The sequence below is a fragment of the Chenopodium quinoa genome, unplaced genomic scaffold (assembly GCF_001683475.1).
Source record: "Chenopodium quinoa cultivar QQ74 unplaced genomic scaffold, ASM168347v1, whole genome shotgun sequence".
In the NCBI taxonomy this organism is placed as follows: Eukaryota; Viridiplantae; Streptophyta; class Magnoliopsida; order Caryophyllales; family Amaranthaceae; genus Chenopodium; species Chenopodium quinoa.
In genome coordinates this window covers 1,925,234-1,948,004 of record NW_018743574.1, presented here as the reverse complement: position 1 = coordinate 1,948,004, position 22,771 = coordinate 1,925,234, and the positions used below count along the sequence as shown (strand labels likewise).

General features: G+C 34.9%; 1 protein-coding gene, 1 long non-coding RNA gene and 1 pseudogene across 4 annotated transcripts; 2 read left to right on the top strand and 1 right to left on the bottom strand.

The window, feature by feature from the left end:
• The first annotated feature begins 4,997 nt into the window (after positions 1–4,997).
• On the top strand, positions 4,998–6,643 carry LOC110681759 (annotated as a pseudogene).
• Positions 6,644–9,067: 2,424 nt separating this feature from the next.
• LOC110681685 lies at positions 9,068–10,614 on the bottom strand. 2 transcript variants are annotated; one of them, XR_002503333.1, is made up of 3 exons: positions 10,371–10,612; positions 9,541–9,663; positions 9,068–9,428 (listed from the first exon to the last, which is right to left on the bottom strand). It is a non-coding gene; the product is annotated as an uncharacterized LOC110681685 (long non-coding RNA). The 2 variants fall into 2 exon arrangements; XR_002503332.1 differs by having other exon boundaries at positions 9,068–9,663; positions 10,371–10,614.
• A 3,405-nt stretch (positions 10,615–14,019) lies between these two features.
• LOC110681954 (signal recognition particle receptor subunit alpha-like) lies at positions 14,020–18,750 on the top strand. 2 transcript variants are annotated; one of them, XM_021858142.1, is made up of 10 exons: positions 14,020–14,122; positions 14,310–15,311; positions 15,686–15,770; positions 15,933–16,028; positions 16,126–16,278; positions 16,590–16,697; positions 16,777–16,896; positions 17,043–17,168; positions 17,283–17,366; positions 18,429–18,554. In XM_021858142.1, exons 2-10 carry the CDS (start codon positions 14,356–14,358, stop codon positions 18,552–18,554), a joined length of 1,854 nt encoding a protein of 617 aa, XP_021713834.1. In that variant the 5' UTR covers positions 14,020–14,122; positions 14,310–14,355. The 2 variants fall into 2 exon arrangements, with proteins under 2 accessions (XP_021713834.1, XP_021713833.1); XM_021858141.1 differs by lacking the exon at positions 14,020–14,122 and having other exon boundaries at positions 14,356–15,311; positions 18,429–18,750.
• The last annotated feature ends 4,021 nt before the right edge of the window (positions 18,751–22,771 follow it).

The window sequence follows — 22,771 nt, the reverse complement described above, 5'->3', positions numbered from 1 at the left end:
TTTGATCAGCAATACAAAACGTGTTTTCCTAAGCCAATTTAACTTAGTATGACTTGTAAAAGAACTTAACTTCACCAAAATTGTGTCATACAAAGCCCTATAAATACATATGCTCATCGACCATAAGGCCTAATCTAAACACACAATATTTCAATCTTTGAAATTCAGATCGAAATTCTCAAAAAACAATTCGTAGAGTCTGGTAAGCTCTCTTTTCTCTTCATTCAGTTATGTAATTGCAACTTTCTTTTTATTCTTCATCACTTAGAACTTTCGATAATGTCATTAGTTATTAGTTTATTACGTAGTGTAGTATTTCCTCTCAAGATCAATTTTTTCGTATACATTATGATTTCTTGTTTCAATGTTGTAATTACGAATTGTAGTTTTTTCTCTCAATCGTTCGATAAAAAAAATAAAAAATAAAAAAATCTATATTTGAGTTTGACCTAAATAAGACTATTGGTATTTTTTCATGCTATCAAAGTAAGAAAATTTAAACTAAATTGCCATAGTTACCGCAACTTTCTCTCTCTAAAAAAAGCTCTGCCTTCTCTCCTTAAAACAGAGCCACACCCACACACCGTGATTTTCTCCTGCCGCCGGTGACCTGAGCGTCGCTGCTCATATAAGATTGCCGGCGAGCAGTCTCTAAAGGGTTGCGCTTGATTAGACCTGTTTCGTCTACCACAAATCCATATTATTCGGGTTTGTTCGGAGTTTTGGTAGGTTAGGGTTTCTATTGGGGGTTTCTTCTTCGGTACCTTTGGTGACTTGTTTCAAGGTTCGTAGGTAGTTCGGCGTCGTCTTTGAGCCACCGGTTATCTCTTTGTCCCACCGACGAAGTGGAGTTCGGGTTTCCTTATCGTCGGCCTGCTCTTTGTCTTGGTATGGTCTACCCTTTTGTGTAATTAAGGGAAGCCTAGTTGTTTAGTTCAGCTTTGTCTTTGGTGTTTTAATAAGTGTGTTTAAGTTTTAATGGCTAGCTTTGAGGAACTAAGGGGGATCTTGTGTATTTCACATGTTGAAGAGAATGATGTCTCTTCTCATGGGTTGGAATTTTTAGTTGAACAATTGGAGAATCCTTTTGGTATTCTCAATTTTGTTAAGGGTTTAAAAGATGAGGGAAACAATCTCTACAAGCAAAACCAAATAGGTTCTGCTATTGCGAAGTACTCTCTTGCTCTAAAAATATTGTCCTTTGCTTCAGTTTGTAGTGATGAGGATACATTGTTGTTTTCGAGCATAGCTGTGTCCCTTAATCTAAACTTGGGTGCTTGCTTCATCAAGGTTAAAGAGTATGATAGAGTGGGTCAATTATGTTCAGCGGTTTTGTGTTTTGATACTACTAATGTGAAAGCTTACTTCAGAAGAGCGATTGCAGCGTTAGAGCTTAATAAACCTTCCTTAGCTTTCATGGATCTTGTACAAGCCCTTAAATTAGATCCTAAAAACACTGAGTTCCAACAAAAATTAAAGGAGGTGATATCCTTATTGGGTTGGACTCCAGATTTCGTTTACGAGGCACTTGCAGTAACAAGGGATAATGATAGGTTTAGAGATTATGTTCATCCGGGGAAAGAAGATAATAGTAAGAAGTTAAGAAAAAAAGGGAAAAGAAAGGTAGAATATAGTCGTGGTGATGGTAATGTCCGAAGGTGTACAGGTGTGACAGACAACACCAACATAAATAAGAATAAGAATGTTGACGGCAATTCTTTGGATTTGGAGGGTAAAGTCAACCCTACCAACCAAGATCTTAGGCCCAACATTATTGATAACAATTGTGTCCTGAAGGAAACTTTAGAAACAAAAAATTCAAATCTGACATGGTCAAGTTTTCGGTTCTCAAGCCGAAAGCAATATGATTCCTATTTGCATCTCATTCCAATAATGTATGGAGTGATTTCCAAAGGGAGAACAGTACAATACTATTGTTCTTCCCAAAAGAATTTTATTACCATCCGAGTAGCCAATCCTTCGAGAAAGATGGATAGTGTTGAAACTTAAAAAGGTTCTACACCAATCACTACAAGAAAAAAGGCTTTTCGTAGCGATTATTTCGTAGCGATTGTTCATTCGCTACAATATGCAAGTATGTTTGTGAAATAATTAAGGAATTCGTATCATTTTACAATCGCCATGGTTTTCCCATATAAAATCGATACGGAAAACATAATAATACATATCCACGCTATTTTTACACATTTATATAATTTTGAGAAATCGTATCATTTACAATTGCCACTAAATCCTAAAAATTGATACGAAAAGCCTTTTCAACACTAGATATATAAATATTGTTTGACAAAGAATACATAATATATGTCATAGCTTATTGGTGAAACATTTAATATAAGAGTTTGAGGTTGCATGGTTGAATCTTGTAAAGATCATATGCATGTTTCAATCGATACTAAAGGTTAAAACAATCGCTACGAAAAGGTTATTTTCTTGTAGTGAATGGAGCTTAGTCACCCCCCCTGTGGAAGGGCATGATAGGTGTGAAACGACTCCAGTTCTGATGCAAGTAGATCCATCCATAGGTATGGCAAATCAAGATTCATCATGTGAGGCTACGTCGACACTCCTACCAGGTTCGTCGGTTTCTCCCCTTTGCAGGCTTCCGTTCACCCAACAACGTCCTCCTCTAAAAATTTGTTGGGTTTTGTCTCGTCTCCCCGCCCCAGGTTTATAAGGAAATACGCCACTCTGCAAAGTAGGTCTCCCGTGCTTTTTACTAACTCTTTGTCTTGCAGGTTAAGCGGCTCTAAGAGAATAGCTTCTTGTCCCATCGGGTATACTTGGTTTCCCAATCATAAGAAGTTGTATGGTCCGACCCCCAATGTTTTATCGTGTAATCTTGCTTTCTGTGCTTAGTTTAGGTTGTAATCTTGCTTTTTCATTTATAGTACTCTTTGTCAAAAAAAAAAAAAAAAAAAAAAAAAGAATAATCATGCTTTTTCATTTATAGTAAGAAAATTTTGATGTAGTTTGTGGTTTGTATAATTGTATACAAGTAAAAGCATGTTCTTGTAGTTAATCTTGTTTCAATTTGATTTTTCCAAATAGAATAATCATCATAATATATGTTTATCTGATACAAAAATTATGTTTTTTTTTGGTGCAAACAAAAATTGTATTATGAAATACGTGTTTTTTTATATGCAATTTTTTTTTTTGAAGATACAAAGACAAATCACTGGCAATTAGTATTTTCTTTTTTTTTTTTTTACTTTTAAAGAAACATATATCCATTAAAAAGAATTAATTTGTTTTTAGTTAATTATTCTTCTTGTCAAAAAAAAAAAAAATCTTATTCTTATTGACTTGACCTAATTGAAATTTGAAATTGGACGTGTTTGACTTATTCATAATTAGAAAGATAAATTTTCTTTCTTAATAAACAATTGTAATTTATAATTATATTTGAGTGATAATTTTCTAGTACTACGGTACTACCTTGTACAATCCAATGAAAAAGCCACTATACTTGGATTTCAAGAGAATATAACTGGCTATGCTACCTCGTACTTAAAGGATCCCAAGAATAAATATCTATATCTATATTTAGTATTTAAAAACTATAACCAAGAAACTAATATAGACGCATGTCCTCATCCATTCTATTACACTTCTCTAACCATAGTGCCACATGTCGTCTTACACTATTAATTTTTTATCACACCATTTTTTTTTTAATTCTTTCATTAAACTTATACTTCATATTTCATACACACTTCATCTCTTCATCTTCCATCTCTCCTCTTTAATTAAACCTTTTCCTATTTTCTCTTTAATTTTAGCCCTTTCACCTTCTATTTAAGCCTTTTTTTTTATTAAAGTTCCAAAATTTTAATTTCTTTAATCATGTTTCCGATTACATATTATACCCTATAATGACTTATTGATATTTCCTCACTTATCTCTCAATACAATTTTATAAGAATAACCGTGCATTGCACGGACCAGAAGGCTAGTTAACATTAACATATTTAAGTAATAATTTCCTACTAATTCTTGCTATAATTTTCACTTAAATGCCCATCCCAATAATGACTAAGAAACATATATAATCCAAATAAGTTATCAATATATCAATAATAAAACTCAATGGTATGAATTGTAATCTCGCCACGTGTTGCCAATCTTGCCACGTGTTGTCATGTCACCTATTATTAATAATTATACATCAATGTTTTCTCATAAAATTTATAATTCATTAGCATTAATATTTGAACCCATAACCATAAATTCTAAAAATTTAATTGTGAAATTATATGTGTATATTTTAACAACAATATGATTGCAAAATTAGTTTCATTTCTTTGATCAGTTACTCAACCATAATTCATGTGGATTATAGTTAATTAAAATATATAACCCACAAATGCAAAACAATTTTAAAGATTTTTTCTTTTTAACCACAAAATATGTTTACTAGAAGGAATAATTTATTATGATAGCTAAATAATAAAAAAAATCACTTTAACAAATAACACAAACTGATACAACATATCATTTAGGTTGCTGCATATTAAATAATGAATTTTGATGTTCAACTATATTTAAAATATTTAACAAACGATATTATTTTTATAAAGCCACCAACTTATATTTCACTTTTTTTTTTTGAAACAAATCAATTCATTAATAAAAAGCCATCCGGCATCTACAAATGAAATCTAAATTAACAAAAACATAAAATTGAATCAAATTAGGTTTTCCTTCATCAAAGCTACGGTCGTTGAAAAGATCTTGCACTGTGGTACATCTATCGCACACATCGCTGGAATATACAGCCTTTTCGGAGAGACAGTCTAACGATTTGTTGTAATGATTCTCAACTGATTCGCCTGAACGCATTTGAAAATTTGACAACCGTTGCGATCTCGAACAAATCTTTACCAAAGAACTGACAATAGGGCAAAAGATGATTACTTTTTTGATGAACCCTAACACACAAACAAACCCTAAACAAAAACAAACAACTAAACTAACGACTCCACCATAGGGAGACACTCCACCATAGGGAGACGGACGAATATCTACACTACTTGTGTAGATTTATTGAAATTCAAATTGCAAAACTAAATAAAATTAAAGGAAAAGGGTTCACAAAAGTGAATTAAAGATAATTCAACCTTTTTTTTTATCATAAAAATCTCTTCTAATTGTGATTTTGATTCAGAGCAAGTGATGAAATTATTACAAAATGATGAGCCCTAATGCAATCAGAAACACCCTATTCTCTTTTCTACCCTTTTTTTCCTTCAATTTCATTCAACAATTATACTAATATAATATTACTTGATCTTTTTTACCAAATTATTGTGTTTCGCTCAAATCTAACTAAACAACACTATCTACTTTGTATTGTTGGAAACGTCATCTCTTTTGGACGATTCCTTTCTTAAGGTTTTTTTTTTTTTTTTTTTTTTTTTTTAATTATTGGTCGATTTTGAATTGTCGTCTAAAATTAATATTTTTCTTCAAAACATAGATTAGGAACTAAAAAAATACTTCTCACACATTAACGTTTCACACTTAAAACTCTTTATGTGTTTGACTAATTTAATTTATTTAATTATTATACTCGTATGATATTTATGTGTTTGAATAATCAATTGCAGGCCTACATTTTTGCGAATTATTAAAAACAAATCCGTGGAAGAGTTCAAGCCAGATCCATACCTATGCACGGTTATAAACTGTTTATTTTGGTGTCTATATGGTCTTCCCTTCGTCCATCCAAATAACATCCTTGTAACTACTATTAATGACATTGGCTTGGGCATTGAGCTCATCTACCTTGCCATTTTTCTTACTTATGCCTCTAGTTCTAAAAGGGTAAAACTTCTTATATACTTTTTCTCTTTGATTAAAGAACGTAATGTGATAATAATATTCGTACATATTTAGTTTATTTCAATAGGGTTGCACTCTTTTGAATATTAATGTATTTTAACATATTTGTATATTGCAGAAATTTATCTCTTTGGTTTTGCTTGGAGAGGCCCTCTTCTTTAGGGTAATATTGCTTTTAACATTACTGATATTCCACAATACTGATAAGAGGAATATCTTTATTGTAGCCTTTTGCGTCGTCTTCAATGTTTCAATGTATTTCTCACCACTGACAATCATGGTACGTTTTCTAATCCATCCTTTAAGATTTATAATGTTTTCAAATAATTAAAGTATTTCAACGATTTTGTAATGCTTATGAAATGAGACTAATACATGATTTTTTTTTTAATTACAGAAAAAAGTGGTGAGAACTAAAAGTGTAGAATACATGCCCTTCTTTCTAACCCTAGCGGGTTTCTTGAATGGTGTTTGCTGTACCGCCTATGCATTCATCCATATCGACCTTTGAATGGTGGTACGCTACTAGTCTTTCTTCACCTTTTATTAAAATTTGTAACATCCTGTATATTTATATGTGGTAACATTGCAAGTTATGTTCATCTAGCTAACAAGTTAAAATTTATTTGTTTATGAGTTAATTAATAATTAATTACTTTTGCGATTATGTTGGCAGGTTCCAAATGGGTTGGGAGCAATTTCTGGAATAATTCAGCTAATATTGTATGGAACTTACTACAAGACTACACCAAAACCAAGCAAATTGGATGTGTGAATCCTTCACAAGTTGAACTCCCAACAAGCAAATCAGTTGAAGAAGTTTAAGTTTAATGTCATTAATTTTTGTCTTAATTTTACTATCTTAGAAATACAATTGTAGTTTATTAGAAAAGAGTTTTGTAGAGGATGTTTTAGGGAATTTTTAAATTTATAGAAGTTTTCAATACAATTTATTTTAGTACTCAATTATGTTATTAATATTCAAGCGTTTGTTATTTATGCATGAGATGTTTCAAGGATACAAATAGAATTATTATTATTTTAGTTAAATTTAGTTGAAAATTTTGATACCACACTATTACAGTACGTACCACATAAATTTAACAAAAGTTTTTGTATGCTCCGGGTGTACAATAATATTATTGTACATCCAAATCTCACACGTGCCACAAGGCCCATAAGCAATCAAGTCATTCATGAAAAGTTGAAAACAACAACAACAAGTCAACAATCACAGTCCCCAATATTTTTCTCTCATGTTTGTTCAACCAAACAAAAGAATATTGCAACCAAATTCAACCTCAAACCACAAAAAGATAGTTGTATTTGTATAGAATTTCAATTCCACTAATCTTAATTTTCAACGTGCAATTGATTGACCTGTTGATGATCAAATTACGAACCCTAAATTACTCAAATTGCAATACTTGCTTTCAAATTTATTGATTAACAATTCCAGTTGATTTTTCCGGTCATATTTCCGAACCTTCAATTCAAATCATGACATGAAATTAAAATATTTAACTCTCAAATCATAATTGAAGCTACACGATGGAAACAACTACAGCTAGTATTTGGTAATGTCAGAATAATCTAGTATCCTGTTGTTATTGTATTTGTTTTCATTTTATCGCAATTCTCGCTAATATTTATGGTGATGCTTTTGATTATTTTGTGGTTTTGTCTTTCACTTATAGCTTCAATGTCGTTCTAATACTGGTGTATCACAATTTATCACAATTTATATTATCAAGGTACTATGCAATTTTATTGATACTGAGTATATTCATAGCTTTCTGTAAAATTGTTGTTGGTGCTTAATGCTTATGTATTATCAAGGTACTATGCAATTTTATTGAATATAAGAGTATATTTATAGCCCTCTGTAAATATGTCATTTGTTAATTGGAAGAGAAAATCATGATATACAAAAAAACAATTTTTTATTATGTTGTTTACAAGCCTATTAGTTCAATTGGTCGAGCACCCTATGCTTCTACATACGCATAGAGGATGTAGGTTCGAGTCCTACATAGGCTATTTGTTGTACCATAGTATTAACTTAAGAAATAGTGATTCTAACTAGAGACAAAAGTGACCCTAACTAAGGGCAAAAGTCATCCTAATTGACAAAAGTGATCCTAATTGAGAACAAAAGTGACACAAATTGGGGATAAAAGTGACTCTAACTAAGGGAAGAAGTGACCCTAAGTGGGACAAAAGTGACCCTGAGCGAGAGAAAAAGTGACCCTAACCAAGTGCAAAAGTGACCCTAACTGGCACAAAAGTGACCTTAATTGTGGGCAACAGTGACCCTAACCAAGGGCAAAAGTAACCCTAATTCAAGACAAAAGTGACTCTAAGCAAGAATAAAAATGACCCTAAGCGAGTGCAAAAGTGACCCTAACTGGGACAAAAGTACCTTGAGCAAGGTAAAAAAGTGACCTTAATTGAGGGTAAAAGTGAACCTAAGCAAGAATAAAAGTGACCCTAAGCGAGTGCAAAAGTGACCCTAACTGGGACAAAAGTACCTTGAGCAAAGAAAAAGGTGACCTTAATTGAGGGCAAAAGTGACCCTAATCAAGGGCAAAAGTGACCCTAACCAAGGGCAAAAGTGACCCTAATTTGAGACAAAAGTGACCCTAAGCAAGCAAAAGTGACCCTAACTGGGACAAAAGTGACCTTGAGCAAGGCAAAAAGTGACCTTAATTGAGGGCAAAAGTGACCCAAACCAAGGGCAAAAGTGACCCTAAGCAAGATTAAAAGTGACCCTAACCAGCGCAAAAATAACCATAACTGAGACAAAAGTAAAGTGACTCTCACCGAGGGTAAACGTGACCCTAATCGAGACAAAAGTGACCTTACTCAAGTGAAAAGGTACCCCTAACCATGGACAAAAGTAATAAAGAGTGAAAGTGACCATAACCAAGGTAAAAGTAACCCTAATCAAAAGAACTTAATTAATTAAATGATCCTAAGTAAGTTATATAAAAATGGCCATGGTTACATGGTTACACCAACAATATGAATACACCAATATGTATAGGCTATGTGGGGCTTGAACCCACACCATGTACACTTATAGTACATTGCTCTACCTTTTGAGCTAATAGCCTTGATATTAAACACTTCAATTTCCATTGCTATTATAACCATTGCAACACAATCACACATTTAAAAAAAATAGCTAGTATGCTCATTAAAAGAAGGATAGAGAGAAACTTCAATTCATCAATAACTCTGGTGTCATCAAAAGTACATTGTGCCAATCCAAATCATCATCTATAAATGACTCAAGCTCTTATCATAGTTGCATATTGACTATTATAATATCAGTTTACTTGCTCTAAAAGTTCTTGAGGCCTCGAGATCCCTAAAACCATTGAATAAGTGTTATAAAAAAAGAAGGATGAAATTTGAAAGTTACAGTAGCAAAATTTATTAAGGGATGATAGCAGAATCAAGCATCACAACAGCCATTACACAACGTGGAGCCTCCTCAACCCATACTCTCATCTCCACTAGCTTGGGCAAGTTTATGACCAGCAACATTACCACATCTACTTACATGAGAGAAAGAGATAAGATTGTTAAGACTAGTAAGCTTAACAAAATCACTGATAATAACTTCCTGTTTCACATGCTTCAAATAAGAAAAAAGTTAAATGTTACCAATCTCAAGAATAGCCTTACTAAGGCCCGCATCCATAGCAATTGTTAAGACAGGTCTTGCAACACAAAGGTTTTCATTGATCTTCTCCCAAAGTGTCCAACATTTCTCTTCAACCAAATCCCCTACAAAAGACACCAAAATAAATCCCACCAAGATTTATCCTTTGAAAGTTTATCCCTCTCAATTTTCAAGTAATAAGGCAGTGATATCTAGTTCAAAAGACTAAATAATTTTTACTGTACTCAACTCTATTGTCTAATGCTTTTGTAAGTAGGATAATTCCCTTCTTTGCAAAAAAAAATCCATAGAAGTAAGGCCTAAAAAATTTTAAATACTACCATGCACTTTTTTAAAACTCTTTTATCTATTGTATAATGTCTATTTGGTCCAAAATTATCTGAAATTCGGAAAGCTACAAAATACATTAATTTCAATTTCTTCAATAAAGTATAATTTCATATTGCAGGATAACAAAAATCAAATTACATAAAAGACAAAGCAAATTAACATCCACAACATAGAACCCTATAATTTGATTTGAATGATGAAAATAAGTAAAATTTGCAAAAATTACAAAATCCACCATATAGCCTAGTTAAATTCATCATATAAAACCCTAGAATTCAAATAAAAACACGAATTACCTTTATTTCAATTGATCCTCAATGATTATTTCTAATGTGTGTAAAGAAAAGTGCAAAACAGAATACATAAAATAAAAATTGAAGAAAAAATTCACCTGCAGTTAGTAGATTCGTTTGCAAGACGATTTTCACAGTAAAAAGAAAAAAAAAGTAAATTAAGAAAACAAAACTATGAGTAAACAAACCTAGAAATCGATGGAAGAAAGCTACAAGCTTGTAACAATGGCGGAAACGGGAGCAAAAAATATGGCGGAAGAGAGAATGAGCAAAGGAGAGAGAAGTAAAATTAGGAAGAGAGAGAAACCAAATACTGTAAATAACATTGACACGTGCGAGCAAAAACAAGGAAAGTTAATTACTTTCCTCATTCAACCCGCCACACAGTACACTAATGTAAATCGGTTTTTTTTAAAAAATTTGTGTAAATATAATTAGAAAAGTTAAGGGATGCATTATACGAAGTATTATTAATTGAACTCGTTAGATAAGTTTTTATTTTTCATTAACTCATCAAAACTTAGGCCTTTATATATATAATCATTTCATTTTAGGTAGACCATATATCTAATGGAGACACTTGTAATATTTTTATAAACACCATATGTCGTGGTTTCAAAAAAAAAAAAAAAATCTCAAATCATACAGGGTGCAATATCATAACTCCTCTATTCTCTTTTCATTCATGAAAAAAATATTTATCTCATTTTAATATAAACCGATGATATGACTATAATTAAGTAACACAAACTTTCATATTTGGCTGGCCACACAGTATTTCCAGCCACATTATATATATATATATATATATATATATATATATATATATATATATATATATATATAGTAAAGAATGTTCGGGGTTATTTGGTCATGGGTTACTCACCCGGTCAGGAGTTACTCGAACAATCAAGCTAGGTTAATTGGTCGGGGGTTACTCGTTTGTTAGCTGGCCACACGGTGTTACCATCTCAAGTCTCAACCGACTGTTAATAATTAATGTTTCAAATTTCATATAATATCATATATTTCTTTTATTTATTAAGTAAACTAGAGGTAATATAATTCATTTATTTTTCACAAGACTAGAATATAAATACATATATTCAAATAGTTGAACATAATTATCAAATTAAATAAATGAACAAACTAGCAACCTAGGGTATTGCCCGGGGCACACACTAGTTTTCTATGAATCAGAGTCGGACATAATAGTTGAAATAAGGAGAAAGAAACTGTAGTGTGATGAGGTTGTGATTATATTGCAATTGCACGTGATAGAAACCTAGTTGCTGCACAAAGCACACCCAATAGTTTGTGTTTTATTTTTTAGGGACGGGAAATGGTTGTAGAAGGAGAAGAATCAAGGATCGTGCGTGGCAAAATTTGAGTAATGTTTGTGTTTTATTTTTTAGGGACGGGAAGTGGTTGTAGAAGGAGAAGAATCAAGGATCGTGCGTGGCAAAATTTGAGTAATGTTTGTGTTTTATTTTTTAGGGACGGGAAGTGGTTGTAGAAGGAGAAGAATCAAGGATCGTGCGTGGCAAAATTTGAGTAATGTTTATGTTTTATTTTTTAGGGACGGGAAGTGGTTGTAGAAGGAGAAGAATCAAGGATCGTGCGTGGCAAAATTTGAGTAATGGACATCAATATATATATATATATATATATATATATATATATATATTATTTGAAGGTTTTTATTTTGTATAAGTAAAGATGATAGCTCGCTAGAATAGAACAATGGACAATTTATTAACAAAAAAAATTGGTAGTTATGGAGCATTAATTTTTTTTTAGTAGTTATTGTATTTTTTTATTCTCGGAAATTGAAACTACTAGATTGTACATGTGTTAATACACGTGATATATATAAATTTAGGAAAAAGATAGTGTAAGGGGAAATTATAGAGTTTTTTTTTTTTCGGGAAAGGAAATTATGGATTTTGTTTTCATGTTTATTTGAAATTGTTACGGTTATTTGTAAGTTATTTCCAAAAAAGTGTGAGAAAGCACGAGAATTGAGAGTTGTGGTGAATTTACTCTACAATTACCAAATTAAAGAAATAAACAAACTAGCAACCTAGGGTATTGCCCGGGGCACACACTAGTTTTCTATGAATCAAAGGCCGAACATAATAGTTGAAACGAGGAGAAAGAAACTGTGGTGTGATGAGCTTGTGATTATATTGCAATTGCAAGTGAGAGAAACCTAGTTGTTGCACAAAGCACACCCAATAGTTTGTGTTTTATTTTTTAGGGACGGGAAGTAGTTGTAGGAGGAGAAGAATCAAGGATCGTGCGTGGCAAAATTTGAGTAATGGACATCAATATATATATATATATTTATTTATTTATTTGAAGGTTTTTATTTTGTATAAGTAAAGATGATAGCTCGCTAGAATAGAACAATGGACAATTTATTAACAAAAATATTGGTAGTTATGGAGCATCAATTTTTTTTAGTAGTTATTGTATTTTTTTTCTCGGTAATTGAAACTACTAGATTGCATTGTACCCATGTTAATGCACGTAATATATATAAATTTAGGAAAAAGATAGTATAAGAGGAAGTTATAGTTGGTTTTTTTTTTTGAGAAAGGGAAATTATGGATTTTGTTTTCATGTTTATTTGAAATTGTGGTGGCTACTTATGAGTTATTTCCAAAAAAAAGTGTGAGAAAGCACGAGAATTGAGAGTTGTGGTGAATTTACTCTACAATTATAAAAGATGTATTATTTTTTTAACAAATATTTTGCTTGAAAAATAAGTATTTTTTTTCTTCTAAAAACCCTTTAAATATTAACATAGATTTTTTGGGTGAATAAAGATTAAGGCTCCGTTCTCTTACCCTTATTTTTGCTGAACTAAAATTATTTTACTGAGAACAAGATTATGTTTATTGAACTTAAATTATGTTTACTGAACTTAAATTAATTTTACTGAACTGAAATTATTTTTGCTGAATTGAAATTATTTTACTGATTTTCTATTATAATTATTATCTATGAAAACTATTTTTTTTTGTGAAACAAATCAATTCATTAATAAAAAGTCATCTGACATCTAAAATGAAATCTAAATTAACAAATACATAAAATTGAATCAAATTATGGTTTCCTTCATCAAAGCTACGATCGTTGAAAAAATCTACACATTGCTGGAATATATAACCTTTTTAGAGAGACAGTCTAACGATTTGTTGTAGCCGTAAGGATGATTCTCATCTGATTCGCTTGAATGCATTTGAAAACTTTACAACCGTTGCGATCCCGAACAGATCATTAACAAAGAACTGACAATAGGGCAAAAGATATTACCTTTTTGATAAACCCTAACACACAAACAAACCCTAAACGAATATAAACAAACAACTAAACTAATAAAACCTAACGACTCCACCATAGGGAGACACTCCACTATAGGGAGATGGACGAATATCTACACTACCTGTGTAGATTTATTAAAACCTAAATAGCAAAGAAATTAGACTATTTCCGGCCTAAACAACCAAGGTTTTGGAGAAACCCTTGAAGAGAGGACGAAAGAAGAGGAGAGGAGAAGCGAGCAAGCCAATGATTTAATGTAGCAATTATTTTAAGAAAGAAAACTACATTTTACCGAACTGAAGTTATTTTTACTGAATTAAAATTAATTTTTACTACATTAAACTTATTTTTATTGAACTGAAATTATTACAAAGTAGATCTTTATTTGACGCAACATAGATAGATAGATATGGAAATTGGAAAGTATGTGTCAAAAAATAAAAAAAAAGGGAATAAATAAAAAAAGGAAATAAATAAAAAAAGGAAATAAAAAAAAAAAATTGGATTAAAAAAAAAACCATCCGATAAAAACCCCAACGCCCCCTCTCTTTATAAATAAAAGAAAAATAAAACAACGCGGTAGTCCGTAATTCCGACAATTCCGTAAAACGTAAGTCGTCTCTCTCTTTCTCTCTCCTTACTTATTTTGATTTATTTGCTCATTAAAAAAAAAAAAAAAAAATTAATTTTATGTTACAAATTTATGAGATTTGTAGTAAATCATTAAATATTAAGTTTGAATTGTCTAGGTTTCAATTTTATTCAATTTGTAACGGTTTATTGGTTTGATTTTGCAGATTTGTTTTTGTATAATTAGGGTTTGAATTAGGGTTTAGATTAGCGATGTTAGAACAATTATTGATTTTCAGTAGAGGAGGATTAATCTTATGGACCTGCAATGAGCTCAGTAATGCTCTTAAAGGTTCTCCGATCGATTCTTTGATTCGATCGTGTTTATTGGAGGAGCGATCTGGGTTAGCGTCGTTCGTTTACGACGCTCCGGGTGCGTCTTACACCCTTAAATGGACTTTCCACAATGAATTGGGATTAGTTTTTGTTGCTGTGTATCAAAAGATTCTGCATTTGTTGTATGTTGATGATTTGCTTTCGATGGTTAAGCGCGAATTCTCGGTTGTGTATGATCCGACTAGGACGGATTACGGCGATTTCGATGATGTTTATAGGCAATTAAGGTTGGAAGCTGAGGCTAGAGCTGAGGAGATCAAGAAATCGTTGAAAGTGGGGGCGAGGATTGTTGGGAAGAAGCAGGAATTGGTGCAAAAGGCGAAGTTTGATCAGGGTGGAAAGAAGATGAATGGTGGTGGGAATTTGAAGAGTGAGAATGGTGCTGATGATAAGTCGATGAATGGGTATGTAAATGGGGGTGAGGAGGTTAAAAATCGCGGTAGTGTAAATGATAAAGAGAATTTGAGTTCTAATAATGGAGCATTTGATGTAAATAAGCTTCAGAAGTTACGATCAAAGGCCGGGAAGAAGAATGATAGTGCTGCTGTAGTTAGTAAGGGTTCCAAGCCGGAATCTAAGAAAAAGGTTACGAAAAAGAATAGAGTGTGGGATGATAATAAACCTAAAGATGTGAAGCTGGATTATACTGACCCTGTGACTGAGAATGGGGATGAACATGTAAATTATGTCGCAGCAGATATTGAGGGTGAGAGTATGATGGATAAAGAAGAGGTTATCAGCAGTGACAGTGAGGAGGAAGAAGATGATCGGGTTGTGGATGGCTCTAAATCTGTGACAAAATCAAAGGGGTGGTTTTCTTCAATGTTTCAGAGGTTTGTTCCTTTACCCCTTTTGGTTGAATTACCTTTATATAGATTTTTGATTTACTCCGTATAATTTTTCCTAGATCGTAGCGAATAAGATTGATGTTGTATGTGTATTATTGAGATGATGGTAGTATTTTATAGCTTTACGCGAAGTTTGGTTTTGAAATTGTTTAAAATGAGACACTGTATGGTTAGCTTTTCTGAAATTTCAGTTTAGGATGCAATGTACTACTTGAGAAAATTTTCGTTTTTGCTACATTACTTGTGGAAAACCATGATACTAAATCCAACATTTTTGGTACATCATTATTCTTGCACCTCTTTTTTTTGGAAATATGATATTATGAAGGAAACATAACTTTGCAAATTTTGGATCTCAGTATTGCAGGCAAGGCCAATCTGGAGAGGGCTGATCTTGAGCCGGCTTTGAAAGGTCTGAAAGATAGGCTTATGACTAAGAATGTGGTATGTTAGTTTTTTTCCGAAGTTGTTTGTGCTTATTTGTTTATTACATTATGGCAATGAGTCTCAAGAACCATGTGGGCGAATCCCATGATATTGATGATTATAGATTTTTATGCTCTTTATTTGGTATTTTTGTTTCTTATGTTCTTCTGATGACGGCAGGCTGAGGAGATAGCAGAGAAACTTTGTGAATCAGTTGCAACAAGCCTCGAAGGTAAAAAGATGGAAAAATTTACGTTGATATCATCAACAGTTAAGGTATGTGTGAATTATTACAGTAGCAGTAATTATCTTGTAAAATTAATATTCATTATTAGTTTTCATCTACTTATCATTTTCTTTTGTGCAATTTCAGGCTGCTATGGAAGATGCCCTTGTTCGCATCCTTACTCCTAAACGCTCTATTGACATACTTAGGGATGTTCATGCTGCCAAAGAACAAGGGAAGCCATATGTTGTTGTGTTTGTTGGTGTCAATGGAGTAGGAAAGTCTACCAACCTTGCCAAGGTGATCCATACTTAAAAGTTTTTGTACTTTTTCCTCCCTTTTTTTTTTTTTTCTTTCCAGATTATCTGTTCTCCTAAGGCCTGACCTTATTTTTATTACCTATTATCTCACTTAAAATCTCAAGGCACTTTTACTTATTGGCTAAGAACCAAGTTAAGATATCTTGTCAATGCAATATAAATGCAGTAAATCAGTAATTACAACTCTTTAATTTCTATCAATAGCATTAAAATCTTTCTTTTAGAAAAAGGGATCATATTTCTTAGATTTTCAGATGTTGTATTACTCGTGTTCTTTCTGTTAATGAACAGGTTGCATACTGGCTGTTGCAACACAAAGTAAATGTCATGATGGCTGCCTGTGATACATTTCGTTCTGGAGCTGTTGAGCAGCTTCGTACGCATGCACGCAAACTTCAGGTATGGGCATCTGCATAAAATTGTCAGTGCTAAAAATATATCAGCAATTGCCTGAAAACTGAACTTAATGGTATTTCAGATTCCGATCTTTGAGAAAGGTTATGAGAAGGATCCTGCTATTGTGGCAAAGGAAGCAATCCAAGAGGCCACCCGCAATGGTTCGGATGTGGTTCTTGTTGATACAGCTGGTCGAATGCAGGTATTCTGTCCTTTAGCTCTTCCCTTTTTTTTATGTAAAATTTTTTTTGGTGTAATTTGCTTTTTTCGTGTATCATGTTTCACAATTATCTTGTTTTGTTCACTCTCTTGTGTTCTATCTTTAACATTTGGGGGTTTGTCTTGCAGGACAATGAACCTTTGATGCGTGCACTCTCAAAGCTTATCAACCTTAACAATCCAGACCTTGTCCTTTTTGTTGGTGAAGCGCTTGTTGGTAATGATGCTGTGGACCAGCTCTCAAAATTCAATCAGGTTTGTACTGGGATTTAATTGTCAGCCCATTATTTTGCCTTCTATATCCTTTACTTTTTTGTTTGGATTTTCCTGGAAAGGTTATTTTGATCATCATCTGTTACTTTGATGCAGAAACTTGCTGATCTTTCAAACTCATCAAATCCAAGATTGATTGATGGCATCCTCCTTACCAAGTTTGACACCATCGATGACAAGGTAGGCCCTTTATCATCCTCTGACATCTCACTGTGCCAATCATACTGCATATATACTTGCGCACACTCCCTTCGGCTGAATTTAGAGTCACATTGCTGTAGGATTGCTGAAAAAATTGTCACCCTGTAATCCTGTATCATAAGAATAAAATTTGTTATATACACCCGGGTGCACCGTACACCTAACTAACTCAAGGTTAGTTTTTGTTCTTCATTTGATGATTAAATGAAAAATAATCATCAAAATGAGAACAAAATACTCATGGGTGTAAGGTACACCCGGGTGTATATAACGACCTCCCTCATAAGAATGGATATATATTGGAATTAATAATATGCCACGACTAAGACTAAGTGACGGAAAGAGCCAAAGAGGATAGAAATTACTTGACTAATAATAAAGGACCTTTTGTCAAAGCATGTCATATAGCGTTTGGTCGGGGCATTGGGCTATTCGGAACATAATGACTTGAATTGGATTGACTCCATTCCAGTGTTTTGGGGGTATCAATATTATCCCCAATTTTGTCCTACCTCCCTGCCAAAGCTGTAAACTACCCCTTTTTAAGAATCAAACCCTTTGCACCAAAAAAAAAAAAAAAAAAAAAAAAAAAGAACCCTAACTCACCCCAACCCCACATTTGTGTTCCTCTCTCCGAGTTCTCTACCTTCCCCTTGGCAAAGAGATGATTTATCTTAAATAATGGGCAATTAATTTATAGTTAAACTGGGTAATTAAATTTGATTAATCTTTGATTCTATCTCCGTTCCCTAATTGAAGCTGTAGTCACATTTTCACCTTATTTATATTTCCTTTAAAAAAAATTTTGAAGAAAGATTTATATTTTCTTTTAATTAATCAAATCACACATTTTTTTAAAAATCATTTTTAATCACTTGTAATCAAATAAACCTCCCCCTCCAAAAAAAAAAACCTCAGTATATCACTTATTTTGGGATTGTGGGGAGATATGATTTTGCTTTATTTTATTTTGGACTCGTATTTTGTATGTATTATGACTAATTCCATGTCCTGACATGGTTAATTGATGGAATTAATTAGGTTGGGGCTGCTTTGTCCATGGTTTACATCTCTGGAGCTCCTGTGATGTTTGTTGGCTGTGGGCAGTCTTACACTGACTTGATGAAATTGAACGTGAAGACCATCGTGAAGACGCTCCTCAAGTGAGCCAACATAATATGCCACATCGTTTGACGTTTGTACTTTTGTGATATACTCTTTCTGGCATCCTCAAACTTACTGTCATCCTCTGTTTGATTTTAGATATTAATCCAGTTGTGTTGTTTCTGAGAAGAATTTTAAAAATAAAGATGTATTTTGTTTGTGGCTTTAAATAATCAATACTCCATACTTGTATTTTATAGGTTTTGACTAGGCTGAATGTCAACATATTTTAAGTCAACATATATTATTACAAATAAACTAGACTAAGTGGCAAATAAATTACAATCCTAAAAATGTTAGAAATTGACGTCTAAATTTACTTATCAGCTGATAAACATGGGAAAAAACACAAGTTATGTGTCGAGAAAATATGCCTGAAGATTATGAGAAAATACAAGTTGATCTTCTTTATCAACACAAAGACCATATCAAAGTGGGGTACCCTGGACATTGTCTTAATTTTAGAGAGTTAAAATTGTCTATTGATGTTGGCTGACATGGATATTGCTCCATGTAACCACGGTTATAAATTACCCACATACAAATTGCGTCTTAACAAAACATGTTAATTAGGGTATGTTCTCATTGACTGGACTGAAGTGAGCTGAGTTGAACTGAACTGAATATAAGAAAAGGAAATTAGGAGCTGAATTGAACTGAACTTATCAGAGCTGAACCGACTGAACTGAACTGAACTTATTAGAGTTGAGCAGAACTAAACTGAAAATAATCGTATCAGAACAGGTCCTTAGTCCTATAAATTAAACCAAACATGTTAATCAGTAAGATCAATATTATTGTTCTAGCAATTCAATCAATTGTGAATACCTATTGTCCGGTGTGTACTTATCAATGTTCCTTTTATTTACCCATTTGCCATTAGATAAATAAAACATGTTGAGAGCTTGTTATATACACGTGGGTGTACCGTACACCCATGAGTATTTTGTTCTCATTTTGATGATTGGCTCGCACGATATTACAAAAGAATTATGACGATATTATGGTTGAACCACTCATTAAATTTTTAGGAAATCAAATAGCTTAGTCAAATTTAATTAGTCATATATTCCCTCCCTTCTCTTTTATTTGCACCATATGACTTGTAAAACTGTACAAAAAGTGTGCCTATGGTGCAAAAAAAAAAAAAAAAAAATGGGATCGAGGGAGTAGGTCATGATATATATTATTTTTTTTGTTAAAGACTTGATATCCAAACATAAAGACTTGTCAATATGCTACTGCAGCTAGGTCATGATATATTTAATCTACACTTTTGCAAATAAAAATTGACACAAATCACAATGATAGTAAAATTTAAATTTTAATTATAGAGCAATACTATAGTTGAAACAATCACAAAGAAATACTAAGAAATAACTAGATTCTAACCATACATAATGTTTGGGTCCAATTTATCTAATTGGGCCTAGTCATTTATTTGGGTCCAATTATCTCATTGGGCCTGGTCATTAAATGATCCAATATTCCAAGGTCAAGGTCCGAGCCTCCAATCAAGCCAAGTCAGCCAGGAGTCCTTTGGTCCGAATTGTTATGGTCAGCCCATGACTATTTAAGGGCCCAATTACTCTCCTCTCTCCTCATATGCAAAGGTATATAAGCCTTCAATTCATTCATTTATGATATATACACAAAAGCCTCAAGCATTAAATCTCTTGCATAGCTTCCTCCCTAAATACACTATTTGACTTCGGCATCGGAGGGGTCTTCCTCGGATCCACCCCCAAGGCCAGTTTACGTGTGTTGGCTGTGCAGGAAACCTTCGGCCCAGCATCCATTGGACCGGACCAGTCTTCGTCCACTTCATCGGACCTTCGGCAAGGTCCCATTGTTTTCATCCGAAACAATTTGGCGGCGTCTGTGGGGAAGACTTTCAAAAATATTTAAGCCAATCAAAATCATCTTGCAATCATCTTAGTAGCAATGGCTAAGAACCGCAAGAGCAAAAGCCTCCGTCAAGGAGCAGGCGAAAGGCCTAAAACTCCTACGCCATCACCTTCGCCGGACCGGAACTCTTCCAAGGGTCCCAGTTCGGAGGGAGGTCATACCGGGAGGATTCCCTTTCTCCCGTAATTCACAACTCTCATCATAGACCGAGTCCACCTCGGTCTAACAGAGGTCAGTCCGATCATAGGACTCAATCAGTGCCCCAAAGCCAACATTTGACCATCCACTCTCACTCTCACACTCAGCCGAGGACCCTTTTGATGGGGCCCAGTTAAGAGGAAGTGGCGAGAGCGCTGGCGGTGCTCATGGAGGCAATGAGGGCACAAAATATGCCTCCACCTTGTGATCGAACTCCTCCGCATACCAGGCATCAGCGGAAGAAGCTAGACCGTGATGGGGGGAAGCCTCCCTCCTTCCGGGAGCTGGAAGAGTGGGAAGAGGATACTTGGAGAACTGAAAGAGAGAGGAAAAAGAACCCTCAATTTTTCCAAGGATCCTCAACCTCTCGGCCAGAAACGCACAAGAGCAGCAGCTCAGCCTCTCGGCCAGAATCTGCCCGCCGAGAGCAACTTGAGACTGTCCGCCGAAGCGTACTCGACCGACTCGGCGGCAGGGAGCCGAGTGTGCACAACCGCCTCTCGTTCCCTGTAGCCGAGCGCAGTCCCTTCGGCCAGGAACAAAGGCAAGGCCGTTATGCTACCCACCAGTTCCCCATTCGAGCAATGGATTCTGGAAGAGCATGTGCCCACGGTTAAAATACCGTCGCACATCACATATGATGGGACTTCGGATCCGAAGGACCATATCGCCTCCTACGAGGGGCACATGCATCTCTGCCCAAGGTCCGAAGCGACCTGGTGCAAATACTTTCCCACCACTCTTAAGGGGGTCGCGCAAGCGTGGATCTCCAAGGGAGTAAAGGAGGGCTCTATAACAGGGTGGGACGACCTGTCCACCAAGTTTAAGAGCAAATTCTCCACGGCAAACCGCCGAGAGAAAACCACTGCTGAGCTCATGAGCCTACAACAAGGGGAGACCGAGAGTCTCCGGGACTACCTGACCCGTTTCAGCAACGAGTCATCCAGCGTATCTCAGCTGGACCAAGGGCTAGCTGTTTTTGCAATGTAGAATGGCCTTCAGCCCGGGAAGTTCCTAGACTTCATGGTCATGCACACCCCGCAGACTTTGGAGGAAGCTCTGAACGCCTCGGATAAATTCATCCGAGCCGAGGAGTGGAATAAAACAAAAGCCCAACCCCAATCTGGGAACGGGAAACAAAAACAACCGTCTGAAGGCCAAGGCCAGAAGACGAAAGGAAAGGCGAAAGCCTCGGAGCAATCTTCGGCCAACGAGCCGAAGAAGGAAAAATCTGCCCCATTCACAGGCAGATATGAGTCCTACACTCCACTCTCTCTTCCACGCGCCAAAAATTACAGCGTGACAAAGGAGGAGCAGAGTTACAGAAAGCCGAGACCACTCCCAGAGTGGTATCAGCCAAAAAATAAAAATCAGTGGTGTGAGTTCCACGAATCACCGGGACATAACACCGAGGAATGTATCCAGCTGAAGGACCAGATCGAGGACATGGTCCGGAAGGGATACTTGAAAAAATACATCGCGGATTACCGCGAGAAAAAAGAGGCCGAGAAGTCAGCAAAGGACTCTCGGCAGGACCTTGACTTCTCCCGGAAGAACATCAAAAGTGCGGAGGGAAAATTCTCTCCAATCAATGTTATCTCGGGAGAAATATGCTCTAGGAGGGAACACAAGCGGCACCTTAGGGCTCTGACCCACCAGGTGAATAACGCTGATATTCAGCCTCCTCAGTCGCCGGTGCCGAACATGACGTTCACAACCGCCGACTGCCGGGGGGTAAAATTCCCTCATGAGGACCCACTGGTGATCATCGCCACGGTGGCCAACCACGACGTCAGCAAGGTTCTTGTTGATGGTGGCAGCGGAGCAAACATTCTATTCCGAAAGGCCTACAATCAAATTAAGCTGAAGCCTAAGCACCTTACGTCGGTACCCTACCCGGTATCCGGATTCAACGGGGCTTCAACTTATCCAGACGGGAAGGTGACACTTCCTGTCACCATCGGCTGCGATGAGGCAGCCAGGAGCGTCATGACTGAATTTTTGGTCATTGACGCTCCTTCAGTGTACAACGTGATTTTGGGGAGACCCATAATTCACAAGATCCAAGGGGTCGTCTCAACCTATCATCAGCTAATGATTTACGTCTCAGACGC